This window comes from Lasioglossum baleicum, chromosome 12 (genome assembly GCF_051020765.1).
Source record: "Lasioglossum baleicum chromosome 12, iyLasBale1, whole genome shotgun sequence".
Taxonomy (NCBI): domain Eukaryota; kingdom Metazoa; phylum Arthropoda; class Insecta; order Hymenoptera; family Halictidae; genus Lasioglossum; species Lasioglossum baleicum.
In genome coordinates, this window is record NC_134940.1 from 10,937,189 (window position 1) to 10,952,333 (window position 15,145).

Sequence of the window (15,145 nt, forward strand, 5' to 3'; positions counted from 1 at the left end):
GGGAAAAGCAATTTTTATAAATGCAATTGCCACCTGTTGCTATCCACAGTCCAGTACAATAATGATAGCTATCCTATTAATGAGAGTACGCACTCGGTCCGTACTCCACCTAATTACTATGTCAACAAAATGAAGCGATAATGGAGCCACACGCGACTCGTCGTTTCACAAGTGCTCGTCATTCGCAAATGGGGGGCAATCATCGCGAAGATCACTAAAGTATCATTAAAAGTAAATTTACGAGTACCTCTGGGTCAATATTAGTTCCGTGTTTCGAAATAAGTAAAAAAGGAGGGTAATGTTGGAAATTTATACATGTATGAAAGTAGAAGAAACATTCGTTTATGAGAAAAGCAGACATGACCACCGTGTTGAGATAACGATTGCACCTTGGTGTGTGCTCTACTTAGTCTTCTACCTTCTCTATAAAGATAATGATGTATGGCAGACAGACACGTTAGTCACCACAGTTCATTCAAGCGAGTGGACTTTCGTGACGTGATTGACCAATTTTCGAAGCGGCAGGTGGTTCGGGATGCAATAAACATTTACCCTACTTATCCCATTTGAATAATAAATTTGTCAACGCTGGAATTATAATGATACAAAAATTCTGCATTAAAATCTGCACAATATTTTAATAAATTGGTCCTTCCGATTTTTATATGTTATACATATACTAGAAAATATTTATTTATATAGAAACGCAGAGGGCGATATTCCGCTTAAAGAACGCGCCTGGAATAAATACATTAAGCTCTAGTAGCCATCCGCCGATGGTAAAACGATAAAAAATTATTACAGTGATACAATTTCGGAGGATCGTGATTTTCAATCCATGGTCAAGGTAGCCCAAGCCAATAGTAATCAGAGACCGCTGCTGATTCACAGTCGATATCGTTCGATTGGCCGACGGGAGGCTCGCACTCGCGTGAAAGATAAAATCGGAGGTTTTGTAAATACTGCGAAGTGATAGCCGCCATCTACATCTATTTCCCGAACGGAATCGTCGTTTATCGTTATCAATACCGCAGATAGCGGACGCGTTAGCCCCGATACTCGTGCCAATTCCGTGTTAGATCTCATACCGGTGATGCGAAAATAAGAGAACCGTTTATTTCGCCAACCATCACTACACCCCATCACCAAGAGGGCGTAACGTGTGTTAAAAGTGTGCCCGGATCATTTTCATCTATATCACGAGGAACAAAAATGCGGATTTCCCAAGCGTTGCTGTTCGCTAGCACCCTGATCCTCGGATGGAACGGTCTCAAAGCCCTGGACACCAAGCTGATGAAACTCTGCGTGTCCCAGAACACCTGCGACAGTTGCTTAGAGATCAGCTCGTCCTGCGCGTGGTGCAGCGACTGGGTAACACTTTCAGAATTTCCTCTACCACGTTGAAACGCATAAAGAACGACAAGTCGCAATATCTAGATCTCTGGAGAACTGTTTTCGCTAGTTGTATAGAACTGACTCATTGTACACCTGGGACTATTTTCGCGTGATGGAAAATGGAAATAATAAAAATACAGTTCTCACTGTTAATCCCTTCAGCAGGAGGTCGAAGATACTGAACATCGCGTGTTGGGAAAATAATTCCTCTGAGATACGGGGCGCGGCGTACCCCGGAAAGCTATCTTGAGAACTGCATGATGCCATAAACATATTTTCTTCAGAGAACTAGGTCACGCATCGAAATCTTTATTAGTAGGAACAATGCGAGTGATGACTCGAACGAAGTTGTGCTCGTCGAGAAACAGTGATCAAAATCCTGTTTTCCGGAAATGTGCAGGAATACGAAAATGGCGGATCGGACGGGTTCTCGGCCATTGCAGGATTCTCGAATGTTCTCGATAATTCCCGGATTTCCGACAATTGTTGGGATTTTTCTTTATTATATTAGGTTGGCAACTAAGTTCGCGACCTCCACATTTCTCAAGCAAAATTATTCGTATATATTTTTTAAGCACGATTATTGTATATCAAATTAATCGCAGAATTCAGAGCTTTCCAATGATATACAGTTCAAAAGGAATGGTCGCTGAATGAGCGACAGAATACAATAAAAGAATTACGAAACGAAAGGTCGCGAATTTAATTGCCAACCAAATATATTATAGATTCTTGAATATTCTCGGGGATCCCGAAAATTGTCAATAATCCCCATACATTCGAGAATCCCGACTCGTCTCGACCCCTCCCCATCAGGTATGTACCCAACATTGTCGGGCACCCCTACACCTACACCGTGTTCCCATTTTCTCAGTCGTACTCGAACTCGACGGTGGGCAAACCAAGATGCAACTTGCCGGAGAGTCTGAAGGCGTTCCATTGCGATCCCGCAGAGATCCGCACAGCTTCGAAAGGATCGATGGAATTGCTGGAGAACAACGAATTTCAGGACGTTAAAGAGCCAGACCAGGCACCCATACAACTGAGGCCGCAGAAGGTCAGAGTGAGACTTGAACCTCGTTCGAAGACAGTGATTAATCTCAGATACAAGCCAGCCAAGTGCGTTTCCACAAGTGTTCGACACTTTACGTCAGTGATGATTAGACTGCGGATTTAAAAATTGAGTTGATTCGATTTAAAATTGTGTGAAGATTAAAATAATTTAAGAACTCTTACTTGCTAAAATTAAAAGAATTGTCTATATGGGTCTTGTCTTTTATGATCTAAAGATCCGCAGTCTATTGATGGTCCGTCGTACTTGACCTTCTAAGAGCCCCATCGTTCTTCCAGGAACTATCCTCTAGATCTATACTACCTGATGGACCTGACATTGACGATGCAGAACGACAAGCAAACCCTGGAGAACCTAGGCTGGAACATGACGAACACGCTGCGAATGTTCACCAACAACTCTCGTCTAGCATTCGGCAGCTACGCAGACAAGCCTCTGATGCCGATCCTGTTCCCAGGCCAGGAGAACAATCCTTGCAAGAGCGAGCACAAAAATTGTGCTCCGCTCTATGCGTTCCAGCATCGACTGAGCCTTACCGACGACATTCAGCGGTTTATTAAAGAGGTACGCTTCTAAGGTCGCTCGAGGAACGATGATGAAGAGCTAGAAGGACACGTGGACTTTCGTGGTCAACGCTATCTTCGATATTTTAAATTTCTGTTGTTTTTCCTTTCAGGTGCACGAAAGCCCTATTACAGGGAACGTGGACAATTTGGAGGCAGGGATGGACGGTGTGGTGCAGGCTATAGTCTGCGCAGAACGAGTTGGCTGGGCTCATCAGGCTCGGAAGATTATCTTGATGGCCACCAACGGGCTTTTGCATTTCGCTGGAGACGGAAAGGTGAAGGTGTACTCTGTTTTGTCAGAAGGAGGGACTCAAAGAGTAATAACTAGACAGCGGATTTGACGCATTTATGACGAAAATGAGTACGTGTAATTTAGGACATGAAATTCATTAGACGAATTTAAAAATATTTTTATATCATTTTCAAATTTCTATGTCACTCCGGTTTGTTACAATTCAGGTACAAAATTTGTATTTTGCATAAAGGTTCGCTGTCTAGTAATAACGAACCGAGATTGAAGACGCCGGAAATCTTTTCAGCTGACCGGCACCGTGGATCGTTCAGACTTCAAGTGTCACCTGAATAAGGACGGAATGTATACCATGTCGACGACGTTCGACTATCCGTCTCTGGCGGAGGTGTCGAGGCTGCTGAAGGACAACAAAGTCAATGTGATATTCGCCGTGACGGAGGAGCGACGTCAGGAGTACGAGTTCATTGCTGATTTGTTGGAAGAGAAAGCGCGAGTCGCCACCTTGGCTAACGACAGTTCGAACATCCTCCAGATTATCAAAAGCTCTTATCACGACCTCATCACAAAGGTCGTGCTGCGAGACAACTCGACGGGTCCGCTTCGCATGCAGTACTTTTCCAATTGTAGTAAAGAAAATGAAATCGAAACGGAGGAGTGCGGGGGCATAGAGGAGGGCAAGCTTTACGATTTCAAGGTGGTGCTTTCGTTCGACCAGTGTCCGAGGAACGAGAGTCTATTGGCAAGTGAAACTGTAAATTGCGATAGTTATTAGGTCTGTGTAAAAGTTCGTGCCCGACTTCGCATTAAAATACAAGAAATCCGGCGGGAACTTTTGCACTGAACACATAGCAACCGCTTGAGGGAAGAGTCTGCTCTAGCTAAGTGACTGTAGCGACATTCTTCAGCAGTTTACCTCAGGCTCTCTCCTGAACAATGGCAACCGCGACAGCATGCTCCTTAGTTGCTGCAACCGCTAGATCCTGGTCCTTAACGATCGCCACCGCTTTGTTGCTGCTGATAGCACTGCTCAATGCGTTTTATGGCAGTTTATTTGAAAGAGCAAATGGGATCCTGCACCACTAATGATATCGTTGTGACATTTTCCAGAAACAAAGAGTCGTTATCGAAGACGCGCTCGCATCCAAAGCCTCCGAAGTTGTGATCGACGTTGAACTCTTATGCGGCTGCAGGTGCAAGGACTCCGACAATTCGCGTTGCGTGCATGGCTTCGACGAGTGCGGTGTCTGCAAATGCGATTTCGGATGGTCCGGTGAGAAATTCGTGAATCGATTCATTGGCGTGAGTACGATGAGTAGATTTATTATCGACGAACGGCAATTTCGCAGGTGAGTATTGCGACTGTGACCAAAGCAGCCCGAAAGACTACAAGCAGCAATGCACGGCTCCCGGCGGAACGAAAATGTGCTCCAACAAAGGGGATTGCACTTGCGGCAGTTGCTCCTGCGACGACGGCTATTTGGGCCGGTTCTGCGAGTGTATCCCATGCAAAATGGTAAATGCGAAGCCGAGCTACGTTCATTTCATGAATTCAAACAAATCCTTTTGCACACGTATTCTACAACACTTATACTTAAGGGGGTTTTAAGGGGGGGCAAGGGTGAGGGATGCACCTAATAATTTCTCGATAATCAGTAGTCAAAAGCGCTAGATAAAAGATCAATCCAAGCCGCGATCGTCCTCAAAAGTTCTATTTTTATGTTTACGAGGCGTAACTTGCATAACTCGACAGCGTAATTTGCATTATTCGAAAGCGTAAAACTGCGCATGTATGTAGCTATTTTCATAAAGCTGCGATAGCTATATGCTGGCAAATAATGCAAATTACGCCTCGTAAACGTAAAAATAGAACATTTGAGGGCAACTTATCGAGAAATGAGAAGGCGCAGCCGTATCCTTGCAATCCTGGGAACGAGTTTATCCCCTTAAAGAAAATGCAAGAATGACAAAATTGAAAATGAAAAACCAGAGTACACCCTCAAACAAACTTTTCGTTGCTAGCTCGACGGAATAGAATGTGGGAATAGGGGAACATGCGAATGCGGTATCTGTCGATGCTTGCCAGATTGGAAAGGTGATGCATGTGAATGCTCAACGGTGATAGAGCTTTGCATGGCTCCAGGAAGCGAAGACGTCTGTTCTGGTCACGGAGATTGCGAATGCGGCGAATGCCAGTTCGTATATTTGATCGTCTATACGTACATACATGAATTCTGTACGATGAATAATACAATCGTATATCATGCATCCAGGTGCAAGATCGACAACAACATTCATTATCGCGGCAAGTATTGCGAGTCATCGGTTAGTTCGGACTCCAGTCGGAAATCTCAAATCTGTACGCTCTACAATGGATGCGTGAACGCTAGCATCGAAGACCCACAGAGGATCGACTACAATTGTCGGACGAATGTGGCTGACTACAGCACTTTGGTAGTGGACTTCATTGATAAAAGTAAGAAACGATCGGGTAATATTATTATAGATATTACACCCGATTCCTCAGGGTTAAATCAATAAATAAAGCCTTTCTTGAATTGTAATAGATCACGATTCCTACTGTTGCGTGGAGACTAATAAGGGGAGCATGAAATGCGAAATACCGTACATATACGAGTTCCAGAAAGATAATAGCGTTTTGCTGAAGATTGGAAAAAAGGTAATGCATGGTTAAAGAAGCATGCTACGCGCGAGCAATAACGTTATTAACGTATATTGTCTATTTAAATTTATCAGACATGCATCGATAGGACATTAGCAGCGATGATGAAGTCTTCCGGGATCGTTGCTGCAGTAGTAGTTCTTGGATTAGTGTTCATAATATTTTGGAGGTGACTATCTCTTAAAATCCAATTAAACAAACTAAGAGAGAATTTTTGGCACGTCTATTGACCATAATTTAATTGTACAGAATATATATCAACATAAAGGATAAAAGGGAGTACGAAAAGTTCGAGCTAGAACAAAGTAAAACCGTATACAGTTTGAACGAAAATCCATTGTATAGATCTGCTGTATCGAAATACAAGGTCCCGTCGTTATATTACAAAGAGGATTAAGTATAGTACAAACGAGGATTACGGTGAATTTATCGAGCGATGAAACGAGGGAAGTTATGCATTCTCAGTAGAATCGATGGTATTCTGGTAATAAAGCATATCATCCCAAAAGTGGTTCCCAGGTGAAAATGTCATCGTCTGTAAGCAAGACCACGGTCTTATTTTTAACTGTGGAGAATCAGTATAGACACATTTTGAAAATTGCATTTACCTCTCTCGACATGTGATGAAGCACCCACTTGTACCCAAGGGGCTCTCTATAAATAATGTCCATAAACGGCGAATTATTGAACCAAACTGCTTCGAGAGAGGATCCGTCAGGGAACACATAAGTTCCCGGGCCGGCCATGATCCCATTTGAATCAATATTACCTTCGTACTCGGCGTTGTTATTATAGCTAAAACCACCAAGGTCTAATTAACAATTTATGTACATCGAACACATAATTAACTCATATTTACCGAATGTGTATTACACCGCCGGCGAATACATCATCGTTCCATTCACCGTCGTATTTGTCGAAATCATCGGTTGTGTACAATCCTTTACCTACTCGGTTAGATAATAATTATAAGTTAGATAATAATTCTAACACTTGTTAATTAAATGACATATACATATAATCTACATCAATTTTTATTATATATATAAATGATAAATTACACATAGAAATAGTAATTGTAAATTAAATTTTTATACAATATACTTATAATAACCTTGTTTAACCAGCGTGAGATCTCCAGAATTCATTTTATACTCTCCTTCGTACGTATCGTTATTTGCAAACGTGAACTTCCCTTCACCGAATGTTGTTGCAGTTTTCTTCCTCGGACCACGTGTTTTCTGGCCACGTTTATTCATCATTCCAATAATCCACAATTCCGCGTACAGATTTTATACACGTTTATTAGAAGAGTCGATTCTCAAACTTTTTCAAATATTCAAACATAGGTCGCGCGTCAAGAAGCGGGAATTCAAAATGTAGAGACAGCCTCGTCGCCCTCGCCCTCGTCGGTAAAAGTTCCGATCGGCGTTGTGAATACCGCTTACGCTAGATCGCGCGTAGATCAAGCAGTTTCTCCTCCTAGAAGAGAACAGTGTTCGTTTTATTTCACCAATGACACTATCGGTCACAGAGTCATCTAACCTTAGCCAGGATAATTGTCGGAATTTTTTCGCGACAGAAAATCATTTCCATAGATTATTCGTATCTCTTTGCCACAGTGTTTCCCCGTGCGCGTATCAGTACCCGCCAGTCATGATTCCCCCCCTTTAGAAAAAGCACCTTTAAACTCAAAGCCACGTGACCTTGCAGACGACCTCTAATTCGGTGTTCGTATCGTCCGTTTCTAGTCGTATTCCGTGATAACCCCTAACACACCGTTGACACGCTCGTGGACGTCGCCGTGCGAGGTGTTAAACCGAACCTACTTTCACCGAATCATCGAATTCCCGTCGACTTGCTACGTAAAAGGTAGTAAAGAACCTTCGAATCATCCGAGATTATGATACGAACCACGAGCAGTCTACGTAATGAATTGGCACGCGCTATATTACGAAGTTCCGTGCGGACGAACATCGTGAGATCCGTGGTCATACGATGTCTTCACAGAAAACATCTTCAAAGGTATTTCCTCTAACATCACTATCGTACTTCATCGTTCTGTAAAATCTTCCGACCCTGCGCGAATCATAGTTCGATCGCTGTTCGCCTTTAAGGTTATCTTTTCTGCAACCACGTCTGACGACCGTCTCATTCTACTTATATAGACACACTATGTCGCGAACACCGTTTCCTGCTTTTCCACTTGATATCTGATTATAATCCAGCCACTCCCTACATCGCATCTTGTGTGATCTAATTACAAAGAATCATGTTATTCTAATTAAATTTAACATTGAATCAAGTGGTCAGTCAAGGCCACCTTTTACTCTGTGTACGAGCAATGTTCACTCTGCCCGATCCATGCTACACTAATGAATAAGAGTTCTTGAATGAGCTCCAATTTCCTATTGGCACTGCACCATACGTATACGCGAGTATTAACGGAGACATTTCAAACATAGCAGCATACATATATCAAAAAATTAACAGATATACTAACAGATACTTTCTCCGAAGTTTTTAATTTTTATTGCAATTGCATCTTTTATTAAAGCTGTTCTTTATTTGCATCCAGGATTCAAGTTCATAATAATGTACGCCTCACTGTGGCACCATGGAAGCAGCAGTTCAGGTTTTATGCGGATTACCCCGATCATGTCAAAGTACAACTGCCTGCACTGTCTCCTACCATGGAAACAGGCACCATTGTCAGCTGGCAGAAGAAAGAAGGTGAGATGAGCAATCGATTGTGTTTAATCGATAATCTCTTACAATGGTTGTACTTAATTTTAGGTGACAAGCTGAACGAAGGTGACCTGCTAGCAGAAATTGAAACTGATAAGGCAACAATGGGTTTCGAGACTCCTGAGGAAGGCTACCTGGCAAAGATTCTTGTGGCTGCGGGAACGAAGAGTGTTCCGATTGGCAAGCTTGTTTGTATAATTGTTCCGGACGAGGCCAGTGTAGCTGCTTTCAAAGACTTCAAAGATGACTCTCCTGCCGCTCCACCGCCACAAGCCGCTGCTGCTGCACCGGCAGCTCCTCCTTCCGCAGTACCATCTACTCCTCCTCCATCTCCTGCAGCACCGCCGTCGCCTGCAGCTGCCAAACTGCCTGCATCCTCTGGAGAGAGAATATACGCTAGTCCATTGGCCAAGAAGCTCGCTGCTGAGAAAGGCCTGAGCTTACAGGTGATTTGCAAAGTTTCTTGGTTTATTCATCAACGACTTCTAGCATACTTATTTGCAATAATCAACATTAATTGCGTTTCTTGCAGGGTCTGAGCGGATCTGGATTGTATGGTTCTATAACATCTAAAGACTTAGCAGGCGCTGCACCAGCAGCCGCAGGTGCTATCCAACCTGGAATGGCAATAGGTGCTCCAGGTGGAATGGATGTGCCTGTGTCCAATATCCGAGCAGTAATCGCGAAACGTCTTCTGGAAAGCAAACAGACTATCCCACATTATTATTTATCGGTAGATGTGAAAATGGACGCTGCTCTAGCGATGCGAGCAGAATTTAATAAAATGATGGAGAAAGAAAAGGTGAAGGTCAGTGTAAACGACATCATTATCAAAGCGATAGCAATGGCCTGCAAAAAGGTTCCTGAAGGCAACAGTTCTTGGCTGGGCGACGTCATTAGACAGTAAGTTTCCCTGTATTGTATCTAGACTGCGGATTTTATGCATTTATGACAAAATATGTAGATGCAATTTCAAGCAGTGGATAGATCCAAATATTTCAGGATATCAATTAGAGTCTACAATTTCGGACGTGTACTCGCGAGTCTAAGTATCCGCAGTCTAATGTCTCCGATATTACATTATAGTGTTCACGCTAATACAAGATGCGTGATCTTCTTCTTTTAGATACAATAGCGTCGATGTAAGCGTGGCTGTTAGCACAGAGAATGGTCTGATTACACCAATAGTCTTCGGCGCAGATACGAAGGGTGTAGTTCAAATTAGCAAAGACGTGAAAGCGTTAGCCGCGAAGGCAAGAGAAGGAAAACTTCAGCCACAAGAATTCCAGGGTGGAACCATAACGGTATCTAATTTGGGAATGTTCGGCGTGAAGAACTTCTCCGCCATTATAAACCCGCCTCAGTCCATAATCGTTGCTGTCGGTACCACCGAATCAAGACTAATACCTGCCAAGAATGACCAAGGGTAAGCATTCCTTGTGAAATTGGTTTCCTTAAAAATGAAAAAGAACTTGTCTTCTCAATCATTTCTGTTGTAGATTTACAACTGCCCAGTACATGTCCGTCACTGCCAGCTGCGACCACCGTACCGTGGACGGTGCGGTCGGTGCTCAATGGTTATCCGCGTTTAAGAGCTTCTTGGAGAACCCTACAAACATGCTATTGTAGTAAGTTCGACCGTTAAAGTGTTCAATGACGTAGTTTGAATAAGCGCAGAATACACGAAAAAGAAAAAACACAAAACGTTCTTCTGTTCAGGTACAAAAGGTGATGATGAATGTCCTGTATATTTGTGTATAGTACGATGTTGAGTCGTGTTACTTTACACATTTGCAAATTAACGATTTCTGATAGGATCCGAGCTTTATTGCGGGCACATTATCTTTCCTTTCCGGTCGACGCGTCTTCCGACCTCTGGACCAACGTGTCGTCACGGATATCATGACGAATTTCGTTTCTTTACACGATGTAGAAATTTTCATGTGGTTTTTCACAGAATGTAAAGTAAAGGGCTGGCGATCAGAATATCAGCGTAGCCGAGGAAGCGGTATAGCAATCGTTTTCAAATTTTTTGCGACTCCCTTCGAAACACCTTGTATCTTGAAATCGTATCTGAGAAACCACAAAAATCTCTCCCTCCCCTGCGATAGTAGTGGCCACCTGTAAATATGTGTATTTATGAGATGTAATTATGGCCCTCCTATGTAAACGCAGAATTTAATTGTTAGTTAGGGTACACTGAGAAGAAAATAACGAAATGTGTCAAAATGTTTATAGTAAATAAATACATACATATACTATAAATGCGTATATTATATTGAATAAACTATAACTTCAAATTCAATTGATTTGATTTCGCAATAGTCACACTGCCCATAAAATTACAACTTTTTTTCCTTAGTCAACATTATTCAATTTTATGTTAAAGATTCACGTAACAGTGTCTTCATAAAAAATAAGACGATCGTAGCGCCATCTGACAAAACTGTTTATCTGTCAACAGCGTGTGTACAAGCGTTGTAAATAAAATCGCGTATAGTTATTCAAAATGCCGATCTTAGACAAACGTAAAGGGGATGATATTTTAGCTCTAGTTCCTGCTTCGAAGAGGACGAAAAATGAGGTGGTCTTCAGCAGCAGAGAAAAAGCGGTCGTGCAAAATGTATGTGTGTCGTACTTAACCTTAATTTATAATGTTTCGTCCACCTTTTCTCCCAACAATGTTTTTCACGTTTCACAGGGTCCTCCCAGAACATCATCATTATTCGCGCCAATTATGCTTTTGGAAGGACATCAGGGTGATATCTTTTCTCTTGAATTTCATCCAGAAGGACAATACCTTGCTTCCACTGGATTCGATCGACAAATTTGTATGTTACGAATTTGAAGCATGCATCGAGTCGCCTCGTAAATTGATAGTAAATGTTAATCAATAAATTTTCAGTTATTTGGAGTGTTTATGGAGAATGCGAAAACATCTCTGTGATGAGTGGACACAGCGGAGCAATTATGGAGCTACATTTTAGTCCCGACGGCAGTCACTTGTATACTGCTAGCACAGATACGACACTAGGTTTATGGGACATAGTTGCTGGAACCAGAATTAAGAAGCTTAAAGGCCACACTTCTTTTGTTAACTCTGTCTCTGGCGCAAGGAGAGGCCTTACTCAACTTTGTTCTGGCAGCGACGATAGTACGATACGTGTCTGGGATCCCAGGAAAAGAGGACAATGTTATACCTTAAACAATACATACCAGGTATTTTAAGACCAGGCTCGAGTACATTTTACTTAGAATAAAATAAAAGATCGTTAATTTAAGTTTCATTCATTTCTGTTATTGTTTCAGGTCTCAGCTGTTACATTTAACGACACAGCCGAGCAAGTCATAAGCGGTGGAATCGACAATGATATAAAAGTATGGGATCTAAGAAAGAATGCTGTCCTTTATAAACTCAAAGGGCATTCTGACACCATTACCGGACTTAGTTTAAGTCCGGATGGGTCATACATACTTTCTAATGCTATGGACAACACATTAAGAATTTGGGATGTGAGACCATTCGCTCCTTATGAGCGATGTGTTAAAATCCTTTCGGGTCATCAGCATAACTTTGAAAAGGTTTACTTCCTAACTTTCTTTTTATATCATTATTTTAGTAATTATCGCAAATAATTGTGTATTCGAATAATTATTCGATAGAATCTCCTGAGGTGTGCATGGTCACCAGATGGCAGCAAAGTATCAGCTGGATCATCAGATAGATTTCATTATATTTGGGATACTACAAGTCGTAGGATATTGTATAAATTGCCTGGCCATAATGGGTCTGTTAATGACATTGATTTTCATCCTAAGGAACCTATCGGTAATATATATGCATTACATAATAAATACTTTTAAATCTCATGCGTGAACAGTGATCCTAACATATCTCTTCTTTCAGTTTGTTCCGGATCCAGTGACAAACAAATATACCTAGGCGAAATTGAGGTTTCTTAATGAAACTTTCTGCTCCATTTTCGATGAATTTTATATGTAAGACCATGTACAAAAATAAAATAGTTTAAGGACTTGTATCATATGTCATGAAACCCTTTTTTAATAGCGATTTTTCTTTTATTAATGTTTGAGCAACAATTGGAATAACAACATTCGTCTAGATTTTATAATTTTATTTTGGATTTGGTACTCCAATTACGCTTCATGTGGTTCGTCCAACATGTAACAGATTTCTTGTGATAAGAAAAAGTTCATGAAATTGAATTACCCTATTATCGCGCTTTTAATCTTTTTGTTGGTACCAGCATCCGTTATCGATCTCACAGTGAGAACCCCACTGCGAGTTGACAGTAACATAACTTCACATCGCATAGTTCATTGTTTTTCATTCACACTCTTTATCTGTTTATCAGTTTACTCGTCTTCCAAATTTTTTAATTTGTTCCATCTAGATTTAAGGTAGGTGAACATTTCGGAATTTTCTTTTTTACGTTCGCAAATGTCTAGATAGAACGCTGCGAATTATATCGCGAAAACCTTGATACCACCTTGTGATGACATTACGTCAATCAAATGATTCAGAAATAGCTTAAGATAAGAAAAGCTTCATGAGTCTATTATCGAGACATTTTAATTATCAAGAATTTCGGAGACTCGAACAAGTTACTGCGTGTTATCCTTTAATTCCTTATAAATCGAAAGTTACATTTTGTTGTGCAACTTAACCTCAAATTCACAATCGGTTTGTTTTTTAATTGTAATCTTGAGGTACCTGACAAAGTGTCTTTTCCAGGTGTATAATTTAAGTTATCAAAATGTCGACACCATGGGCAAAAATCCAACCAGTGGAAGGACCAGTCAGCCTCCTGGAGATAACTTCGGAGCAGCTTGCGAATAGTTTGCAAGAAAAGTAAGCAACCGATTACCTATATAACCCGAATATTGGAAATAAACATTATTGCATTTCCATCAACAGAGAAATAAAGAAATGTCAGATAGAACCGATGGAAGATGTCAGCATACAAGATTGTCCATTATACGAATCGCATGATACAGACAGCGACGAAGTGATTGCACATATGTTGCAAGATCAGTTCAACAAAGAATACGATCTTATGATAAAACGCACAGAACAAAAATTTAATCGAGATGCTAAAGGCAAGATAATATTTCTTTATTTATGCAGTGTCCTGAAAAGTTTTTGAATTTAACAATAAATTTCTGAATTGTTGTAGTCAATATTTCCTACAACAACTATCGAACATCCGTGTCCAACGATCAGGAAGACAAAAGTAATACAGACCTAGAGGATGCGACAAGGGATTTTGATCGATTTGTGGTAATTGGTAGTACAGTAAAATCGCGATCTAGCTCCCATCGCCTGTTCCAAGAAGGGACAAAGATAGTGTAGAGAAACTATTTTTTTATGACTGCGTCGTCCACGCCGAAAGTACAAAGGACGTCGAACGTAGAAAAGGACAGCATGTAAACACGGACCGCGCGGCAGCTTCTTTTCCCCCAGCAGGGATACCCCCCCCCCCCCCCAGTGAAAGGGGTAGGAGAAGGGACAGTGATCGTGGAGATCCTCAGGGAGCTAGATCGCGACTTTACTGTATATCGAACTCATTTTTGTGGTTCTAAGGAAAAATGCCGCATGTCACATACTTTCACTTTCGAGATATTGCCATTTAAAGTTTTGATCACTGATTTTTTGACATAGGACATCGATTAAATTGCATTATTTTTTTAGCCTTTGGAATTTGTTTTATTCATTTTTTTTCTGGTAAATACGTAAATCCAATATTTTAAAGCTCAATTAATACATAAACTCAAATTTTTCCTTACAAGGTTTTCTTACAAGCACAGATTTATGCAGCGAGTTAGATTGTTAAATAATGTTCAATATTTTTCAGAGCATAGAGAAGGAGTACGCTTCAATTCCGCGTTGCGGATATAAAAAAATGGGCGAGGGTTCTCAAATTGTCACAAAGCATGACATGCTGATGTCCTCGAGGATAAACGCCTGCCGAGTACTGCAGTTCCCCCCTGGCATTCACACAGGTGATACAGGGGGATTCGATGTCAAATTAAATAACAAAGTGTTCAACAGTTTAAGAGCACATAGCCATGCTCAATGTTCCAGACAAAAAGCGAAAGCACGACCACATACAAAGTAGAACAATGAACATCTTGTCCGTGTAAATATGTTTCTGATGATATCATTTTATTCAATAATATACACACAGATTTCTATGATATTGTTCCTCGATTGTAATTGAAATTGAGTAAGATTCAGTGTTTTCTTCGTTCAATCATTGTATTATTAAACTGTAATTGTTTTTGACATTAAACACTTTGTAAAGTGCAGTGAGGTTAACGGTATAATTACATTGGAATAAAGAGCTGAACGAACAAATGCATATTCAAATTTTTCTAACTATTTGTTTTCGGAATAAAACTGGAAATTC

General features: G+C 41.0%; 5 protein-coding genes across 6 annotated transcripts; 4 read left to right on the forward strand and 1 right to left on the reverse strand.

The window, feature by feature from the left end:
* The first annotated feature begins 42 nt into the window (after positions 1-42).
* On the forward strand, positions 43-7,149 carry LOC143214414 (integrin beta-nu). Its single transcript, XM_076435446.1, has 12 exons — positions 43-1,371; positions 2,270-2,514; positions 2,746-3,031; positions 3,144-3,308; positions 3,573-4,025; positions 4,394-4,556; positions 4,633-4,799; positions 5,306-5,478; positions 5,557-5,759; positions 5,851-5,963; positions 6,041-6,135; positions 6,216-7,149. Exons 1-12 carry the CDS (start codon positions 1,213-1,215, stop codon positions 6,361-6,363), a joined length of 2,370 nt encoding a protein of 789 aa, XP_076291561.1. The 5' UTR covers positions 43-1,212; the 3' UTR covers positions 6,364-7,149.
* LOC143214408 (uncharacterized) lies at positions 6,178-7,648 on the reverse strand. Its single transcript, XM_076435439.1, has 5 exons — positions 7,512-7,648; positions 7,081-7,448; positions 6,826-6,913; positions 6,575-6,761; positions 6,178-6,501 (listed from the first exon to the last, which is right to left on the reverse strand). The coding sequence occupies exons 2-5, from the start codon at positions 7,226-7,228 to the stop codon at positions 6,418-6,420; spliced, it is 507 nt and encodes a 168-aa protein (XP_076291554.1). The 5' UTR covers positions 7,229-7,448; positions 7,512-7,648; the 3' UTR covers positions 6,178-6,417.
* Positions 7,649-7,856: 208 nt separating this feature from the next.
* On the forward strand, positions 7,857-11,019 carry Muc (dihydrolipoamide S-acetyltransferase muc). Of its 2 annotated transcripts, XM_076435406.1 has the most exons (7): positions 7,857-7,991; positions 8,545-8,699; positions 8,763-9,160; positions 9,247-9,617; positions 9,841-10,140; positions 10,214-10,342; positions 10,434-11,019. In XM_076435406.1, coding segments are annotated over exons 1-7 (1,476 nt in total). In that variant the 5' UTR covers positions 7,857-7,869; the 3' UTR covers positions 10,435-11,019. The 2 variants fall into 2 exon arrangements, with proteins under 2 accessions (XP_076291521.1, XP_076291520.1); XM_076435405.1 differs by having other exon boundaries at positions 10,214-11,019.
* Positions 11,020-11,129: 110 nt separating this feature from the next.
* On the forward strand, positions 11,130-12,769 carry LOC143214397 (U5 small nuclear ribonucleoprotein 40 kDa protein). The gene is made up of 6 exons (XM_076435425.1): positions 11,130-11,337; positions 11,416-11,545; positions 11,620-11,933; positions 12,024-12,296; positions 12,378-12,543; positions 12,622-12,769. The coding sequence occupies exons 1-6, from the start codon at positions 11,224-11,226 to the stop codon at positions 12,675-12,677; spliced, it is 1,053 nt and encodes a 350-aa protein (XP_076291540.1). The 5' UTR covers positions 11,130-11,223; the 3' UTR covers positions 12,678-12,769.
* Positions 12,770-12,980: 211 nt separating this feature from the next.
* Positions 12,981-15,093, forward strand: LOC143214405 (serine/threonine-protein kinase RIO3). Its single transcript, XM_076435435.1, has 5 exons — positions 12,981-13,136; positions 13,471-13,587; positions 13,654-13,835; positions 13,913-14,016; positions 14,591-15,093. The coding sequence occupies exons 2-5, from the start codon at positions 13,493-13,495 to the stop codon at positions 14,852-14,854; spliced, it is 645 nt and encodes a 214-aa protein (XP_076291550.1). The 5' UTR covers positions 12,981-13,136; positions 13,471-13,492; the 3' UTR covers positions 14,855-15,093.
* The last annotated feature ends 52 nt before the right edge of the window (positions 15,094-15,145 follow it).

Excerpts from the sequence above, each read along its gene's own strand:
- LOC143214414 (XM_076435446.1), top strand. The coding sequence starts at position 1,213 with ATGCGGATTTCCCAAGCGTTGCTGTTCGCTAGCACCCTGATCCTCGGA. Across the intron at positions 2,515-2,745 it reads CTCAGATACAAGCCAGCCAA|GAACTATCCTCTAGATCTAT; the intron begins GTGCGTTTCCAC and ends TCGTTCTTCCAG. Across the intron at positions 4,800-5,305 it reads AGTGTATCCCATGCAAAATG|CTCGACGGAATAGAATGTGG; the intron begins GTAAATGCGAAG and ends TTTCGTTGCTAG.
- LOC143214408 (XM_076435439.1), bottom strand. The coding sequence starts at position 7,228 with ATGATGAATAAACGTGGCCAGAAAACACGTGGTCCGAGGAAGAAAACT. Across the intron at positions 6,762-6,825 it reads GGCGGTGTAATACACATTCG|CTATAATAACAACGCCGAGT; the intron begins GTAAATATGAGT and ends TGGTGGTTTTAG. Across the intron at positions 6,502-6,574 it reads TTCATCACATGTCGAGAGAG|ACGATGACATTTTCACCTGG; the intron begins GTAAATGCAATT and ends TCTTGCTTACAG.
- Muc (XM_076435405.1), top strand. The coding sequence starts at position 7,870 with ATGATACGAACCACGAGCAGTCTACGTAATGAATTGGCACGCGCTATA. Across the intron at positions 7,992-8,544 it reads CACAGAAAACATCTTCAAAG|GATTCAAGTTCATAATAATG; the intron begins GTATTTCCTCTA and ends ATTTGCATCCAG. Across the intron at positions 9,161-9,246 it reads AGAAAGGCCTGAGCTTACAG|GGTCTGAGCGGATCTGGATT; the intron begins GTGATTTGCAAA and ends CGTTTCTTGCAG.
- LOC143214397 (XM_076435425.1), top strand. The coding sequence starts at position 11,224 with ATGCCGATCTTAGACAAACGTAAAGGGGATGATATTTTAGCTCTAGTT. Across the intron at positions 12,297-12,377 it reads ATCAGCATAACTTTGAAAAG|AATCTCCTGAGGTGTGCATG; the intron begins GTTTACTTCCTA and ends ATTATTCGATAG. Across the intron at positions 12,544-12,621 it reads TCATCCTAAGGAACCTATCG|TTTGTTCCGGATCCAGTGAC; the intron begins GTAATATATATG and ends CTCTTCTTTCAG.
- LOC143214405 (XM_076435435.1), top strand. The coding sequence starts at position 13,493 with ATGTCGACACCATGGGCAAAAATCCAACCAGTGGAAGGACCAGTCAGC. Across the intron at positions 13,588-13,653 it reads GCGAATAGTTTGCAAGAAAA|AGAAATAAAGAAATGTCAGA; the intron begins GTAAGCAACCGA and ends TTCCATCAACAG. Across the intron at positions 14,017-14,590 it reads GGGATTTTGATCGATTTGTG|AGCATAGAGAAGGAGTACGC; the intron begins GTAATTGGTAGT and ends AATATTTTTCAG.